Below are 17,325 nucleotides of genomic sequence, written 5' to 3'. Positions count from 1 at the left end.
TCTTTCTCTAGGCGGGATATGTATGCCCAGTCTAAGCTCAAACATTAAAACTGTCAATATTACAATCGATGTCGTAAAGAAAAATCCCTGTTTGTTGTCTCCCTGAAATGAGATTTACGACCGTGAGCTGTCACCACGTGTCGTCCCATCTCCATTTGGGGAGCGCGAGCCCTCCTTTCTGTTTCCAGCGGCCCAATCGGCTCACGTGGCGCTCTGACATCAACCCTGAGGTAAATTATACGCGTATATAAGCGTCTTTGCTTACCTTGAGAGGGCTGAGTATCCTCCAAGCTGTGGTCCACTCCCTGTGTTGACTGTCCCCCCGGCAGACAAATACAAAACTGAAAAATGGCACCTAAAAAGGACGCGAAGAAGCCCGAGCCCGCCAAGAAGGCAGAACCAGCACCAGCACCTGCTGCCGCACCCGCACCTGCACCTGCAGCACCAAAAGCAGCCGCAGTGGATCTGTCTTCTGTGAAGGTAACAAGACGACACCTTTTTTTTGTCACAGATAGAAAGACAGACAAACGTCATTAAGGGACTTCATTAAGGGAAGTCAGACAGAGATGGAAAATTTGCACAATATTCACTTTGCTTTAAAAAATGTTAATAATATAATAATAATAATAAGTGTGTTCTTAATATTTTATGTAGTAACCGTTTTAAAGGATACTAGATAATGTTATTAATACTTCTCATTATGTAAATTTCAGCAACATTTTATTATTTTTTGAACATTTACTAATGATAAAACTATTATTTACTATCGTTAAATCATTATTAATTCCCATCAAACTTTTATCCATATTTTATTACATTAGCCTACCGTGACGACCTACTGATCAGAAAACCATAAATAGGCCTATTAATTAATAATAATAGTGATAATATCTATTATTGGCGGATGATTCAGCACCACGGATAGTTCCAGAGAGATTTACGTTTTTCGCCAAATTAGAATCGCTGGCTAATCAAACTTTTCTGATTGGTTATGCGCTGGGCCTGCGCATTGCTAATTGGCGCGAGGATTACAGTACGTGTGTGATTTAATGCGTAACCATATATGGAGATGGCTCATATGACCAAACATGGAGCTACAGTCTTCTCTCAGTACTGTTCTGCAAGCAGCTGAGAGACTAAATTAAGCATCTTGACATAGTGAAAGGCTCTCACTATTTACTTATCTATTAAAGCAGTTGTTACCAGATTATAAAACAGTTTATAAAACTCACCTGTCAGAAGAGTTGTTAGCACTGTGATGCATTATCAGATATCCTATCTGAATGATGTAGTGGAAAATGAATTTATGTATCTGGTTTGGATTTTCTATAAATGTTGATTCATTTCTTCATTTATTTCCAATTTATCGTAAGCTTTGATTTTACGACTTATCAAGATGATGTAGAACGTATTAAACATATTTTAGAACATATAAGACATACATTATTGTATACAAAACTGCTTAAATATCCACTTTGGATTTTATTATGTTTAAACTAATGTTTGTTTTTTACTTTAACTCCTGGTTTCACAGACAAAGCTTAAGGCTAGTTCTAGACTAAGACACATGTTTGAGCTGTCTCAACAGAAAATAACTTAATAAGCCAGTGCCATTGATTTGTCTCAAGATACACACTAGTGATGTCTTTTTGTAAGGCATGTTTATAAAAGATGCGTAAACATCTTAAATTAGGCCTAGTCCTGGCTTTAGCTAAGCCTTGTCTGTGAAACCATGTATTTATGTGTCAATAAAGATCGGTACATGTAAAAAATAGCATAAATAAGGTTTATAGATAAATGTAATAATATTCTGTATTGTCATCTGCTTTCCTCCAGCTTGAATTCAGCCAGGACCAGTTGGAAGGTGAGATTTATTTTTTTCATTAATACTCTGATCTCTGCTCACACAGATTTAAATCTGAAACATGGGTAACAAAAAATTCCACAGAAGGAAAAACAAATATCCTATTTAATAATCCATTTGTTTACAATTGAATGCACCTTCGGTTAATTTGCACCATTGACAAGGGTTGTCTTAAGTGCAAAAATATGTCCATTGCTTAAAGAGGGGCTGCCTTGTAGCAGCCTGGGTGTAAGTTACACTGAAGTCAGCATTAAGGACTCACATGGTAGTGCCTTTATAAGGAGGGAGTTATATTCTTGGGAGAGCATATCAATTCCAAGTCGACTCTTTAAATGTCTCACCAAGCCACTTCGGTGGTGGCAGCTGACTTTGTGCGGAAATCAGATGAAGCCATTTACCTTTCAGCAAATAACCATCCAGCGAGCCAACAGACCCAATGCAATCAAGTTCATAACTAGCAAGCATTGGTTATTACTCAATATGCTGGTACTCCACAGGTGCACCTGTTTCAACAAGTACCATTTAAATTAGTTAGCTTTACCAGCTGTACTTAATAAGAGAAACAAAGAAATTAAGTGATCCTAACAAAATGTATCACTGTCAGAAATAAAGGTACAAAAGCATCACCGGGACAGTACCCTTTAAAAAGGTCCTAATATGTACCATTTAGGTATAGGTACAGTATGAGGTAGTGCTGGGCAAAGATTAATCGCGATTAATCGCATACAAAATAAAAGTGATTTTTTTTGCATAACATATGTGTGTGTGCTGTGTGTAATTATTATGTATATTTAACCACACACGCATACATATATTCATTTTAGATTTTTTTAATTTATATATAGGCCTACATTTTTTATTTATATATCATATAGAATATATAAAAATAGAAATAAATATATATAAACATGTAAATGTTTCTTAAATACATACATGAATGTGTGTGTACTTATATATACATAATAATTACACACAGCACACACTCATATATAAATATTATGCAAAAAAAAACTTTTATTTGCGATTAATATTTGCCCAGCACTAGCAATATTTAGCTTTGAGATACCAATATGTACCTTTTAGGTACTAATATACACCCTAAGTACAAATGTTTATTTTTGAAAGGGTAGATAGGTAACTATTTAAAAGTTTTTTTTTTTTTTATTTGACTGTCTTATTTTATTTTACTATTGTTTGTAAATTGTTAAAATGTTACAAAAATATTTTTAAAAAAAGTTATTATTTTTAAATGCACTTCACGCTTCAAAAGTCTCGTCACTATTGCAGATTACAAAGAGGCCTTTGGACTTTTCGACAGAGTTGGTGACAGCAAGGTGGCCTACAACCAGATTGCAGATATCATGCGTGCACTGGGACAGAACCCCACCAACAAAGAGGTTTCAAAGATCCTCGGTAACCCCAGCGCTGATGGTAAGAGCAAAAAAAATGATTCATACCAAATACAAAGAGCACTAATACAGTTCCCATATGACTTTATCAATATCAGCATTTTCATGGATTTTTAGTATTGCAGATTTCAGATGCCCGCTTCTTAAACTTTAATTGGTGGAGGGTTGGAGTGTATTATTTACCTTTGATCCCCTTTTTCACAGACATGTTACACAAGAGAGTAGACTTTGAGGGTTTCCTGCCCATGCTGCAGTTTGTGGTCAACAGCCCAAACAAGGCAACATACGAGGACTACGTTGAGGGTCTGCGTGTATTTGACAAAGAGGGCAATGGCACAGTTATGGGTGCTGAGCTGCGTATTGTTTTGTCAACACTGGGTGAGGCCCAAATTTTATAGGTTGATGGCATTTGGCTTGCACAATTTCATGTTTCCAATTTATGCAATTTTAATAAATAAGGACTCACGATTGTTGCCCTTATTTTGTTCTCCTGCAGGTGAGAAAATGAATGAAACCGAGATTGAAGCTCTCATGGCAGGCCAAGAGGATGAGAACGGTTGTGTGAATTATGAGGGTCAGTTCAGCATGTTTCTGTTGTTTCCTATTCCTATTTATCACATCGAACAAATCCACTGTGATTGCTTGATGTAAAGACATGTGCACAGTTCAAATAAACACATTTTTCTTTTCCGAATAGCTTTCGTCAAACATATCATGTCTGTGTAAGAAGTCGGAGTTGGGAGGAAACTGAAGCATTTCTCCAGATTCCATGGTGTCAGGACATCCACACAACGTTTCCAAAACCAGCTCAGAAACGGATAAAAGGAACATGGGATGTTAGTTCTAAACAATTTTGGTTTGCGCTATTCCTGTTTTTTCACTCGATTCCTGTTTCTTTTGTCCATTTTTGGAAGCCATTCATATTTTTCCAGCAAATGTTCTTGCCGTTGTTCGTGCCGGGACAAGCCTCTCCCTAGCGGATCGGTCATGAGGGGTGGGGGGTGTGAGAGGGGGTCATCATAGCCAAACAAAAAAAACAGACAATCACTCCCTTGACTCCTCATTGTCTGGATCGCAATATCAAAGGTGCTAAATATATTGCCATAACTGGACTGGCTGCATATCCCCCCTTTTCCCTTTCCCCAGAGTCTTAATTTATTTTCGCCTCTGTCAATTCTCATAATAAACTTTTCACAAAGTACGAGCGTTGTAGTGATTAATTGTCTCATATGCATCGCAGAAGGCAGAAAAACAGGTAAGTGGCAGTAGCAGATCACTTCTGCTGCATATTTAGGATGCATTGGCATCTAAAATCTATTTATGCATAAATGATGTAAATGCAGATAAACGCAAAATGCCTTGGTTAACCAATTGTTACCTGTTAGCAGTTGTCGACACCAATACACCTCCTGCATGTTGTGCCTAAGAACAACACTTACCATGTAATGCACATCCACATATGCTATATTGCTTGCTGTAAATATTCAAAACATCAATAAAGCAAACTCTCATCACTACACATTTACACAAGCACAAAAAAGTCAGATCAGACCAAAGTTCGTTTTCTGTATTTTTATTGTCATAACTGTTAAGGGCATTTATAATCCATATCATACCAACAGGAGAAAAACTGCATACATCTATGTGACCTTAAATACATTTACAGCAGCTGTGGGTAAAAGGGCAGGGTGGGTAAGGCTTGGGGGGCAGAAACACAGAAGCCTACAAATGACAGCTGTTCTAGAGAAAATGGGGGAGAACCACAAATGACGAGAAAAAATATACTGGTGTACCGTTTTCGAACTGAGTGAGTATCCTTTTTTACGTTACATTTTCTTTTTCCGCTTCCTAATTCACTCACAATAAGAAACTTAAGCAACCGAGCAGAATTCAACAGACAAACACATGGCTGACCAAACAAAGCTGCCCAAATATCTGCTCCCTTCATTTAAGAATAAAATGAGGGCCACAGCAACACTCATTCAAAGACGCTAATCCAAAGGATCATCTTACATCCCGCCTCTGAGAGATGACAGTAGGTGGCAGATTTAAAGCCAGATGCATGGCTGCGTCAAATAAGACATTTCCATTATTCATGTACTTACACAATACTGTTTTTGTCATATAGCAGGCATGTGTAATTTGAACACAAATCTGCTTAAACCGTGTACCAACAAAGATCCACGAAAGCAACGTTTTCTTAACAATAGCGAAGGCTGGGTTGAACCATTGCAATGTCGGTCTAGTCGTTTAAAATAATATACAAGCGTAACGTCATCGCTAGGGTCTACAAAACATGATGTGTTTTTTATCCAATGTTTGAGGAACTAACTAAATCTTTTCAAATAGAAAATAGCCTCTTTTGTGTACTAGACTACATGCTTGTCATACTATCTAGATTTAATGCAACTGTACCGATAAGTAGTTCTTTTTTTCATATTCAATTGCGCATGAGATGTCGACAGCTTGTGTATCCATATAAATATTTTCCCGTATATCATGTTTGATCTTGTCTTTTTTAGAGTCCATGCACTGAATTGGGCAAAAAAGAGCGTGCAGCGTGAAATCATCTGATTTCATGGTCCTGCCAACCGACATTAACACATCTGAAGCTAACCCGATAGTTCAGAATTCGAGGCCGTTGTCTATACACAATCGTAAGAAGTCAAACATGTAACATGGGTAATAAAAGCACTGGTACCTTTCTAGCTATTCATTAAAATAAACAGAAAAAAATGGATTTCTTAAATTCACAACAGGGTTCTGCAAGATTGTTGACGGATGAAGAGTTTATAGAGATGTACAGAAACGGAATTTGTGTCTTCCATAAATACCAGAGGGAGGAGTGCCGATGTGGATTGAGCAGAGGGGAAGTTGCTAAACATTGGGTGGGGGTTCACAAGCCCTGTTTGGCCAGGGCGGCGGTCACATCCTCCGCCAGTGTAGCCAGCTGTGGCGACTCAAGCATATTGAGGCTCCCGGATGAGGACATGTGGCTGTGTCTGTGGGGAGAGGTGCCGCCCGACACACCAAGCGCTTCGATCACAATCTCCGCCCCGTGATCCACGCGTGCTTTGGCCGTGTCCCGGAACGACAGCTTATGGCTTTCAATCTTAGAAAGCAGGAAAGAGCAAGTTGATGGCGGTCACTTAAAGATAAAGTCCATTAAAAAATTTTTTTTTTACATTTTTATGTATGATGTGGGATTATGTTTAACAGCATGTGATTTATTGTTCTTCATAAAGTTTAGTACATGTCAGGTAACAGACTGCTTTTATGCACATACCTGTACGTGGCCTCCTCCAGGAATATGGTGAGCATTGTCGAGTGAGCCCACCTTCGCTTGGGCCTTTTCTCTGAAGACCAGCTTCATGTTCTCAATACGCACATGACCACCGCCTGGGACACAAAGTGATGAAAGAGAACAATACAAATAATTTTTTGTGGTTATTTTAAAGAAACTTTACAATTCAGTCATTACTACCTCACCACTACAGAAGGCTGGGTAAATCAAATACTTCATCTTGCAAATTGTATATTGCATATTGTAAATTTTTCAATTTTGATGAAATATTTCTATATGCCCTTGCATATTTTATAATCTTATTAGGAGATAGATTAGGAGAATCAAAGTTTGATTTCCACCATTGATTTCACACTGATTTCAATCTTTGACAGCCTTACTCAGTCAATATTAAATATATTGAGGTTATATTTTCACATACATTGAGGAGAATGGGTATTTGAACACGCTGCTGTTTTGCAGGTTCTCCCATTTGGAAATCATGGAGGGGTCTGGGGTTGTCATCGTGGGTGCATGTCCACTGTGAGAGACATAATCTAAAAAAAATCCAGAAATCACAATATATGATTTTTTAACTATTTATTTGTATGATACAGCTGCAAATAAGTATTTGAACACCTGTCTATCAGCTAGAATTCTGACCCTCAAAGACCTGTTAGTCTGCCTTTAAAATGTCCACATCCACTCCATTTATTATCCTAAATTAGATGCACCTGTTTGAGGTCGATAGCTGCATAAAGACACCTGTCCACCCCATACAATCAGTAAGAATCCAACTACAACATGGCCAAGACCAAAGAGCTGTCCAGGGACACTAGAGACAAAATTGTACACCTCCACAAGGCTAGAAAAAAGGTTCACTGTTGGAGCAATCATTAGAAAATGGAAGAAGCTAAACATGACTGTCAATCTCCCTCGGACTGGGGCTCCATGTAAGATCTCACCTTGTGGAGTCTCAATGATCCTAAGAAAGGTGAGAAATCAGCCCAGAACTACACGGGAGGAGCTAGTCAATGACCTGAAAAGAGCTGGGACCACAGTTTACAAGGTAACTGTTGGTTTGAAATCATGCATGGCACGGAAGGTTCCCCTGCTTAAACCAGCACATGTCCAGGACCGTCTTAAGTTTGCCAATGACCATTTGGATGATCCAGAGGAGTCATGGGAGAAAGTCATGTGGTCAGATGAGACCAAAATATAACTTTTTGGTCATAATTCCACTAAACGTGTTTGGAGGAAGAAGAATGATGAGTACCATCCCAAGAACACCATCCCTACTGTGAATCATGGGGATGGTAGCATCATGCTTTGGGGGTGTTTTTCTGCCCATGGGACAGGGCGACTGCACTGTTTTAAGGAGAGGATGACCGGGGCCATGTATTGCGAGATTTTGGGGAACATCCTCCTTCCCTCAGTTAGAGCATTGAAGATGGGTCGAGGCTGGGTCTTCCAACATGACAATGACCCGCAGCGCACAGCCAGGATAACCAAGGAGTGGCTCTGTAAGAAGCATATCAAGGTTCTGGCGTGGCCTAGCCAGTCTCCAGACCTAAACCCAATAGAGAATCTTTGGAGGGAGCTCAAACTTCGTATTTCTCAGCGACAGGCCAGAAACCTGACTGATCTGGAGAAGATCTGTGTGGAGGAGTGAGCCAAAATCCCTTCTGCAGTGTGTGCAAACCTGGTGAAAAACTACAGGAAACATTTGACCTCTGTAATTGCAAACAAAGGCTACTGTATCAAATTAACATTGACTTTCTCAGATGTTCAAATACTTATTTGCAGCTGTATCATACAAATAAATAGTTAAAATAAAAAAAATACATTGTGATTTCTGGATTTATTTATTTTTTAGATTATGTCTCTTAAAGTGGACATGCACCTACGATGACAATTTCAGACCCCTCCATGATTTCTAAGTGGGAGAACTTTCAAAATAGCAGAGTGTTCAAATACTTATTTTCCTCATTGTATGTAAGATGATTTTATGTAGAAAACAATACATCACAAAAATAACTCAAGATGGGTTTTCACAGGCAAGGTCACATGTCTATAAGACCTCTCACATAAGACCTGTTTGAATGTACAGCAAAGCCAAAGATTAAAAATACGACCAGAAGATGGCACTGTTGTCTAGGTCTGGACATATCTGGATGACAATGCACATTTTCCAGTCAGTGATGCCTAAAGGTTCTTAATGTATTACTTTATGCATGCTTAATAATACTCACCTGGCCTGTGGCGGATGTTGTCCAATGAGCCACATTTAGAGGTCACATGACTCACGTCAATCTTCTTAGTCTGAATCTGCACCTGTGGAAACACCAGAATGTCAGGTAACATTACATTTACAACCACTAAATCAGCAGATGGAAAAGGTCCGGTGAAAACACAATGTGTGTAATAGTTAGCCCTGACTGGAATAATACCAAAAGGTTAAAAATAAAACCAAAGTGGTAAGATCAATTTTTCGGTGCAATTCTTCTTTTCATGCAACTGTAGAAGCAAATAATTTGACCCTGGACCACGAAACCAGTCATAAGGGTTAATTTTCTGAAATAGAGATTAATACATAATAACTATTTAAAAAATCTGGAATCTGAGGGTGCAAAATATTAAAATATTGAGAAAATCACCTTTCAAGTTATCCAAATGAAGTCCTTAGCAACACACATTATTAATGATAATTTTTTATATATATTTATGGTTGGAAATCTACAAAATATCTTCATGGAACATGATCTTTATATCCTAATGATTTTTGGCAAAAAAATAATAATTTTGACCCATACAATGTATTTTTGGCTATTGGTACAAATATACATGTGCTACTTATGACTGGTTTTGCTTTTAAAATTTTAGATCATGAAAGTTAATGTGAACTGTAATAGCATGGAAAAAGCTGTAAAGCTAAAAACAACAAAAAATGGCACGCTATACATTGTTACCCTCCCATGCTGATTACATTATCATTATAATTTGTATTTAACCCATCATGCCCTCAGACACAGCGTGGTCATTGTAACTTTGCTGTGACAGTAACTGACCTCGAATGTTGCTGACAGGGTCAGAAATAGTGAATCTGACTGAAGCACAGACATGACGCTGCAGATACAGCTCGGACATTAACAAAAACTGTCATGATATGTGCAGAGAGACTACAGCTTTGCTCTGTTTCGAAACCTAGTGAGTAGTCTACATAGGCTGCAAGGTATCATTGGTGTAGGATCCCTACAAAGTGGACAGACATGGACACACAGGTGTTGATAGATAAACATTAAACATCTGCATTACAGTTTACATGTGTATGAAGTTGTATATGAAGAACTCGGATGCAAAACCCCCTTTCTTGTAATTTAACATTTTTATCCAATTCTTAATAGATTTTGCCAACAAACCTGTATTTCTGAATGGCCAGTATTTGAAGCGAAACTATTTGATGAACATATAATACGTGCTGAGAGCATTCGGTTAATATCATTATCTAATTTTTTATGGAGGTGGCGTTTAGCGCCTTTTGCATCTGAGCTCCTCAAATATTCACACAAGATGAATAATGAGAAGAGACTTCAGTTTTGAATTTTAGGCTGTGAAAGAAAATATTAATGCATGTTAATAGAACACAGTCAGTGGAGGCCTGTTGGCGTTTTGAAGAGAAGAACAGACAGACAGACAGACAGACACATAGAGAGCAAACAGTACATACATCGCCTCCTAGGGGTGAATGCTTCAGATTATCCTTGGATCCACACTTTGCCTGTACATGAGTGAAGTCCAACTTCTGGTTTAAAATTTGAATCTAAAAAAAATACAAAAATATGTGCCTATTTTAATGAAGATGGAGACATGCACACACAAATAAGTGATGGAGATGCATTGATGAGAAAAAATGATAGAACCAAATAGTGCCACATAGGAAGCACTTATGGACATAACCACACCTCATGAATGAACCTCATAGACTGACAAAACTATTACAAGTGGGTCATTTTTGATTTTGCAATTAGAAATGATTGTGGAGATATGCACACTTTTAATTCTGACCAGCATCATCATCATCATCATCATCTCAGCTGTGGACATTTTTGTCAAAACAGTTTTGGTCTTACTAATAACAGCAAGACTGCTGATGCTGCAATGGTGAATGGTGAATCACTTACATAAGGTAAACACTGAACTGCTGACAGGATAAAGAGGTAAAATTAACAGTCGTTCAGGCATTAGTGTGTATGCAGCAAGGAATGTTGTAAATAGGGACATTTTGGGAATTTTAGATGGTCAATTATTGAATCAGTGATAGACCACAGGTTGGTTTGTACAAAAGTTGTCACTGGGACAAAACCTTTTAGGCACAGATATGTACCTTTGAAGTACCAATATGCACCCTTTAGGTATAAAGGTGTAGTTTTCAAAAGGGTACCACCTCTAAGACAGCTTTTGTACATTTTCTCTTACAGAGTACATAGCCCTTCACAATGTTTGGATAGGTCAAGGGTTTACATTCAACATTCAAATGATAAAAATATAGGAAACAAAGTCCCACTGGATTTTGGAGAACACAATATACAGCGGGGGGGGGGGGGGGGGGGGGGATTTTGACACATCAGCATTTTTATGACACAGGGAATAAATATTAAACACATGAAGAGAACAAGGTGCAAAATGCTTAATCCTATAGAAAATCTATGGAGAGAACGGAAGATCAAAGTTCATAAAAGAGGCCCAAGATTTAAAGATCATTTGTGTGGAAGAATGGGCCAGAATCACTCCTGAGCAATGCCTACGACTGGTCTCTCCATACAAGAGGCGTCTAGAAGCTGTAATCACCAACAAAGGCTTTTCTACAAAGTTTTAAAGTGGGTTCAATACTTATTCCCTGCGTCATTTCACTTTATTTATTATGACTCAACTTGTATACTTAAATGTTCTGATTTCTTTGTATGAATTCAATATTTGGCTTGATGGCTACATCTGGTGGAAATTTGTGGGGAGTACTTCGACTCCCCTGAAAAGTCCGCTCCCATTCTCCCTCTCATAATGGGAGAGGGAGGGTGTTACTGCGCCGAGTCGAAGTACTCCCAAAAGTGCTATTACGCCATAAAATGTAGCTCCTCTTTTAAATCCGCTTAGAAAAGCGCTACGTTTTATTTTGTACCACCAAACTTGCTCATATAACTACTCGTCTTAAATAGGAAAAACGTTGATGTGTTTGGTCACTTCTAACTTTATCTCTATATGGTACCATTGAATGAATGGGGCTAAGCTAAATGCTATCGAAGCGTCGCAGCGCGCTCCACCGCTTACGTGCACGCACACAGATGATAGAGGGATGTATCAACAATTCTTAGTTAAGGTAATAACATAGTTTAATATTGAAAATGAGTAGACTATTCCTTTAAATTTAATTGAATAGTTGGGCTTGTCCATATTTTACTTAACCATGGGTAGAAAACAACCTAACATTTTTAGTTGAAACAACCCAGCAGGTTAATTTAAATATAACACAACCTAATACTTTCAGAGTGGAAAGAAAGAAACTAAGAAAAAAAGAAAGAAAGAAAGAAATCAGCAGGTTGAGAACAGAGTGAACTAAAGACATCACATTTAACAATGTAGCCACACTGCTTAATGTATTGTACATTAACAGTATTGCACATTAAGTCGTGCACAATCTATTTAACTGTTATTGCAAGAGCAACACAGACCACTTTGACAGCATACTCAATGCCAGTCTGGTAGCAGTGGTGAATAGTATGATTTTACCAGCAGTTTTCTATAATAATGAAATAATAATTTCTGGTTCTGGTTCAAAAAAGAGGTCAAGACATGCAAATGTTGCTAGTTAGGGCTGCCAATAGGCAATAGGAGATACTCTAGTATACAGACCAGATACTACATGTGTAGACAAGTACTTAATATATTCAAGATGTAAGCAGAGTTTATTGCTGTTGAACACAATGTTTTCATTTCAATTGAAAAGCCTTGAACTGTACAGCTTTGTGCAATGCGTTGACATGATTTCCATTGAAACAGGAAGCTAGGGCGGAATATCTTGAATGGCTCCCCCGCCATCCAAACCTGGAATTTAATGAGAAGCTGAAGTGCAGAATGATGCCATAAAAATCACTTATTTGTTTTAAATGTTTTAAATGGGTATATTTTCTAAGTGCAATTGTAATGTCACATTATTAAATGTTTTGGACTAGTTCACATATATCCTTAAAGGGACACTCCACTTTTTTAAAAATATGCTTATTTTCCAGCTCCCCTAGAGTTAAACATTAGATTTTTACCGTTTTGGAATCCATTCGACTGATCTCCAGGTCTGGCGCTAGCACTTTTAGCATAGCTTAGCACAATCCATAGAATCTGATTAGACCATTAGCATCGCACTAAAAATAACCAAAGAGTTTTGATATGTTTCCTATTTAAAACTTGACTCTTCTGTAGTTACATCATGTACTAAGACCAACGGAAAATTAAAAGTTTGGATTTTCTAGGCAGATATGGCTAAAAACTATACTCTCATTCTGGTGTAATAATCAAGGACTTTGTTGCCGTAACATGACTGCAGGAGGCGCAATGATATTACGCAGCATCCAAAAATTGTCCCTTGGTTACTTTCAATAGCAGGGGACTATTTTCGGGCACTGCGTAATATCATTGCGTTTCCCAAAGATCAGCTGAATGGATTCCAAAACAGTAAACGGAGTATCCCTTTAAGGCTAATCATACTAAAAGTCAAACTTACATCCTTCATTTTGATTTCTTTTAGACATTAATGCCATTCTAAAATGTTATTTCATGCACAATATTAATGTAGCACTAACCGAGTCAAAATATAAACATATAGTGCAGGGATCTTCTAACTTTTTTGTCAGCCGAACCCCGTTGAACAAAATTATTTAGGCTACTTAAAGTACCCCTTGAGATTCTTAAAGTAGCCTACCCCTTGAATTTTTCATTTGCATGTAGGGCTGTGACGATTATGAAATTTGGCTGACGGTTAATTATCTAATAAATTGTGGCGAATATGGCGATTAATTGCCTGTTTTAGGGCTTTGACGATTATGACGATTATTGCCTGTTTTAGGGCTTTGACGATTATGACAATTAATTGCCTGTTTTAGGGCTTTGACATTTGATTCTAATAAAATTTTTTGTTTGTTCATTAAATAATTTTTACACATTGTTGTGAAAATTCTTCATAAGACAAAAAATAACAGAAAATAAAAATACAATCAAAACAAACTGACTATACCAGAATAGGCCTTAAATACAGGCCATTCCTACTAAGGTCATATTAGTACTGGACCACATGTCTGCAAAAAAATTAATTCCTTACAGATCCCTAAGAATAGCATCTTGCACTTCCCTAAATTTGGAATTTTTGAAAATGTATGTTTTACCTGGGAATTTAGTTTTTTTTTCACTGTATTGAATGGGTTTGCAATGTATCGCGTCACACTGTCAGTTAAGGAGCACCATCAGATACGGTCTCGTTTATACAGGCGGTGTAGGTCCCCTTTGTGTTTTTTAGAGAGATATGCAATCATTGCAGTGATCTGAAATCATCGCAATGAGGTCAAACAATCGCAATGAGACGATAATTTAATCATTGTGACAGCCCTATTTGCATGTTTAACTTCAAAAACATTTTTTTATCAGTTTAAAAGATTTTATTAGTAGAATTTTACATGGATATTTACATCGATTTTTCTGTGTTTTCCCCTGCGTCTATTAATGTAAAGCTGCTTTGAAACAATTACCAATTGCGCTATAAAAATAAAATTGGTCACATGACTTGCACATTAAACAAATTGTGTTTAATTTAGATATTTTATTCAAAAATTATTCATTTTTGCTTTAAAATTAGGGTAACAGATTTGATCCTGAAACATTTTTAGTTATGCTGGTCTCCTCACATCCTGATAGCAATCACTGTGTTAAGTTGTTTAAATGTATTTGTAGAAATTTATGTCGTCTGTGAAAGGCGTAGGACCAAAAAATGTTTAACCAATCATAGACTTCGGTCCGAACGGACGTTTCCTTTTTTGTCCCTCATACGTAAGCGTCATTTGAATGCCCACCGCGCAGCAAGTCCACGCAGACACCATACGTCATCGGCGCGTTCACGTGCGCTCACCTCCTGTCTGTAAACAGCGAGAACAGCAAACTTTTCTGCTGAATTGACAACCTACACAGGAGGCACACAACGAAAGACATCTTTTATAACAACAGCAAAAACTGCCTGGATCAGCAAAGAGCAAAAACCCAAATTAACATTGACAACTTTACTGCTTTACCACGAGATGCAAACAGCTACAGGAGGCAAAGGGTCTGAAAGTTTATTTTGGTAAGGGAGGTACTCGATATGTTTGTATTGAGATGGATTCAGATATTCTACTTTGATGAAACATTGTGTTGCTTATGAAATATTTGTTCGTTACTACGTCTACACAACCGACCGTGCGCTTAAACTAAATCTGATGTAAACCAGTTGGTTATTTTGGAAGTGTTATTCACTTTGTACTGCAAAGTTTTCTCACTGGTGATGAATGAGACATGAGATGTGACCGTCTGATCTGTGCGTGTTCATGTGTTTTGAAAGAGGCGTGACTTTGGATGGCGATTTGACTTGAGGGTGGGATCGTGATTTCATTGCTAGGCGGCTACCGTTAGCATTTTTCAAAATTTGTTACCCTACCTTTAATTATAATTGATTCTTTTTTCATTAACTCACGAACTGCCGGCACCTACAATTCTCCAGCAAACCACTAGAGGTTTGCAAACCCCAGTTTGGGAAACCCTGACCTAGAGAATTGTGACTATTCATACTTTAAAATGAATATACCTATACTGTAGTAGTGTATGTGTCTGTGTTACGTAGCAATAGTTGGACCTGTGTTAAGCTATCACACAACTAATGTGAAATATTTGGTCAACACCCAACTTTCATGATTTCCTGTCCGTTCAAAAATGTAATGTTTAACTTTGCATGCAAAACTGAATCATAAGCAATAAACACAAAAGAGTTCTCAGCTCTCTGATAAAAATTCTAGTTTAAACTGGTTGCCGTTTTGAAATGCAGTAGCTGGTTCAAGTTTGTGCCAGTTGGTCATACACACATCACATCAAACATTCAATGACCAGCTTGAACTGGCAAGAAACCAGATACCACAATCCAAAACCCAGCATAAAGGTGTGTTTTTCTGCAAGGGATTGGTTTTAACAAGTTAAAATATACAGTATAAACTGCATCCCATATGGGTTATTTAGAAAAATAATAAACACAGCACAATTCTGTACTTTACATGATGGTTAAATGTAGTGCATATTAAAATAGCATACACACACACACACCATCTTACTTAGAGACTGCTAGAAGGTGAGAATGCAGAAATCTGAATGAGTTTCACACAATACTGATGGATAAGGGATGATGGAGAACAATGAACAGATGAAGAGCCTTCGGGAAGAGAGACAGCTGCTGGGGATTGCTGTAAGTGTCTGTGTTTGGTCTCAGGAGATATCGAAGTCATTAAAGTTGTCTACAAAAACTTTTCAAGCTGATGCAGTCTCATGGAGTAAGTTCAACACAGATGTTTGTAAAGCAGACACACACAAACATGCATGCAAAAAACATATGCGGGTGATTCTCACGAAACCATTGAAACACCACGGCACTAATGATTTTAGCTTTAAAATGTGTAATATAGTAACATTAAAAAGCATCAGAATTAACACAATACTGTGTTCTACCTTGCACAATGTGTGATTTCAACATAAGAATTTATAATTGTAAATTTTATCTCATTTTCTGCTGAAATTCTCATTACCGCAATGTGTCCGGCTGTGTTTGAACATGCGTTATGTTGTAATTTAATCAAATTAACACAAAAATATTAAGAAAAAAAATAAATGGATGTTTTGCTAGACTACATTAGATGACAGAAAAAATATTTGAATATTCATGTATAATAATAATGAAGAAAAATTAGGAAAATTATGTGTCCATGCCTGATGTTCTCATCCTCCGCAACACTTTTTGAGAACAGTTTAAGCACACATACAGAATTGTAATAAAGTTTGATTTTGAGTGACCAAGCACATGGACCAGTTACTTCAAGATGGCTACCAGGTAAGATCACTTTTTTACAGTTAATTTGAAATATTGTCTTGTCAGAATGCTTACACGACATTTTGATTATCATTACCGCAACAGATGCTTATTAATTGTTAATTTAATTAATAGAAGCATAATACTTTGATTTTAAATGCATGTGCAGAATCTCCAAATTATGTTCTTTCAGGTTTGTCATGTCATTTTGAAAATATGTCAGTGTTGATGTTTTCTGACTGTTGCGGTAATGAGATTTTTTAGGACTCATTTTTTAAATTATGTTACAAAAAGTGTTAAATGATAAGTAAAAGTTTTTAAATTAATGTTCCCATTTACTCCAGACTTTGTTTTTCAATGTCTGGTGGGAAAAAAAGTAAATTTAAGCAATTTTTACATTTTCATGCTTGACATTTTTAAAACCAAGTTTTTGTGAGAATCACCCACGCACAACAGCAACAAAGTAAACTTAAAACCCGTAAAGAGCACTGTTGCAACTCATTTTACATTTTTTTTGTGCCCTTATCCATTACTCATTAATGAAGTCTACTTCATAAAAAATTTATGATATGGTCCTTCAACGATGATAACACTAAAATCCACTGGAATGTTGCTAAAATCCTTAGCA

The 17,325-nt window shown here is 37.2% G+C and overlaps 2 protein-coding genes across 26 annotated transcripts in view; one reads left to right on the top strand and one right to left on the bottom strand.

The window, feature by feature from the left end:
• Positions 1-270: 270 nt before the first annotated feature.
• Positions 271-4,474, top strand: myl1 (myosin, light chain 1, alkali; skeletal, fast). The gene is made up of 6 exons (XM_055214550.2): positions 271-480; positions 1,837-1,864; positions 3,152-3,295; positions 3,478-3,651; positions 3,770-3,847; positions 3,971-4,474. Exons 1-6 carry the CDS (start codon positions 349-351, stop codon positions 3,997-3,999), a joined length of 585 nt encoding a protein of 194 aa, XP_055070525.1. The 5' UTR covers positions 271-348; the 3' UTR covers positions 4,000-4,474.
• Positions 4,475-4,830: 356 nt separating this feature from the next.
• The window catches only part of map2 (microtubule-associated protein 2), a 137,310-nt gene continuing 124,815 nt past the window's right edge, over positions 4,831-17,325 (bottom strand). For 21 of the 25 annotated variants that reach the window (XM_055214523.2, XM_055214526.2, XM_055214525.2 and 18 more), the window contains 4 exons: positions 10,284-10,376; positions 8,809-8,890; positions 6,560-6,672; positions 4,831-6,385 (listed from right to left, as the gene is read on the bottom strand). In XM_055214523.2, the coding sequence (XP_055070498.2) occupies positions 6,170-6,385; positions 6,560-6,672; positions 8,809-8,890; positions 10,284-10,376 (504 nt within the window). In that variant the 3' untranslated portion in view covers positions 4,831-6,169. The remainder of the gene's footprint in view (positions 6,386-6,559; positions 6,673-8,808; positions 8,891-10,283; positions 10,377-17,325) is intronic. The other 4 variants (XM_073855366.1, XM_073855359.1, XM_073855360.1 and 1 more) reach the window with 1 other exon arrangement.

The sequence above is a fragment of the Misgurnus anguillicaudatus genome, chromosome 17 (assembly GCF_027580225.2).
Source record: "Misgurnus anguillicaudatus chromosome 17, ASM2758022v2, whole genome shotgun sequence".
Classification (NCBI taxonomy): Eukaryota; Metazoa; Chordata; class Actinopteri; order Cypriniformes; family Cobitidae; genus Misgurnus; species Misgurnus anguillicaudatus.
The sequence above is the reverse complement of the archived record's forward strand: the minus strand, read 5'-3'. Positions and strand labels throughout refer to the sequence as shown.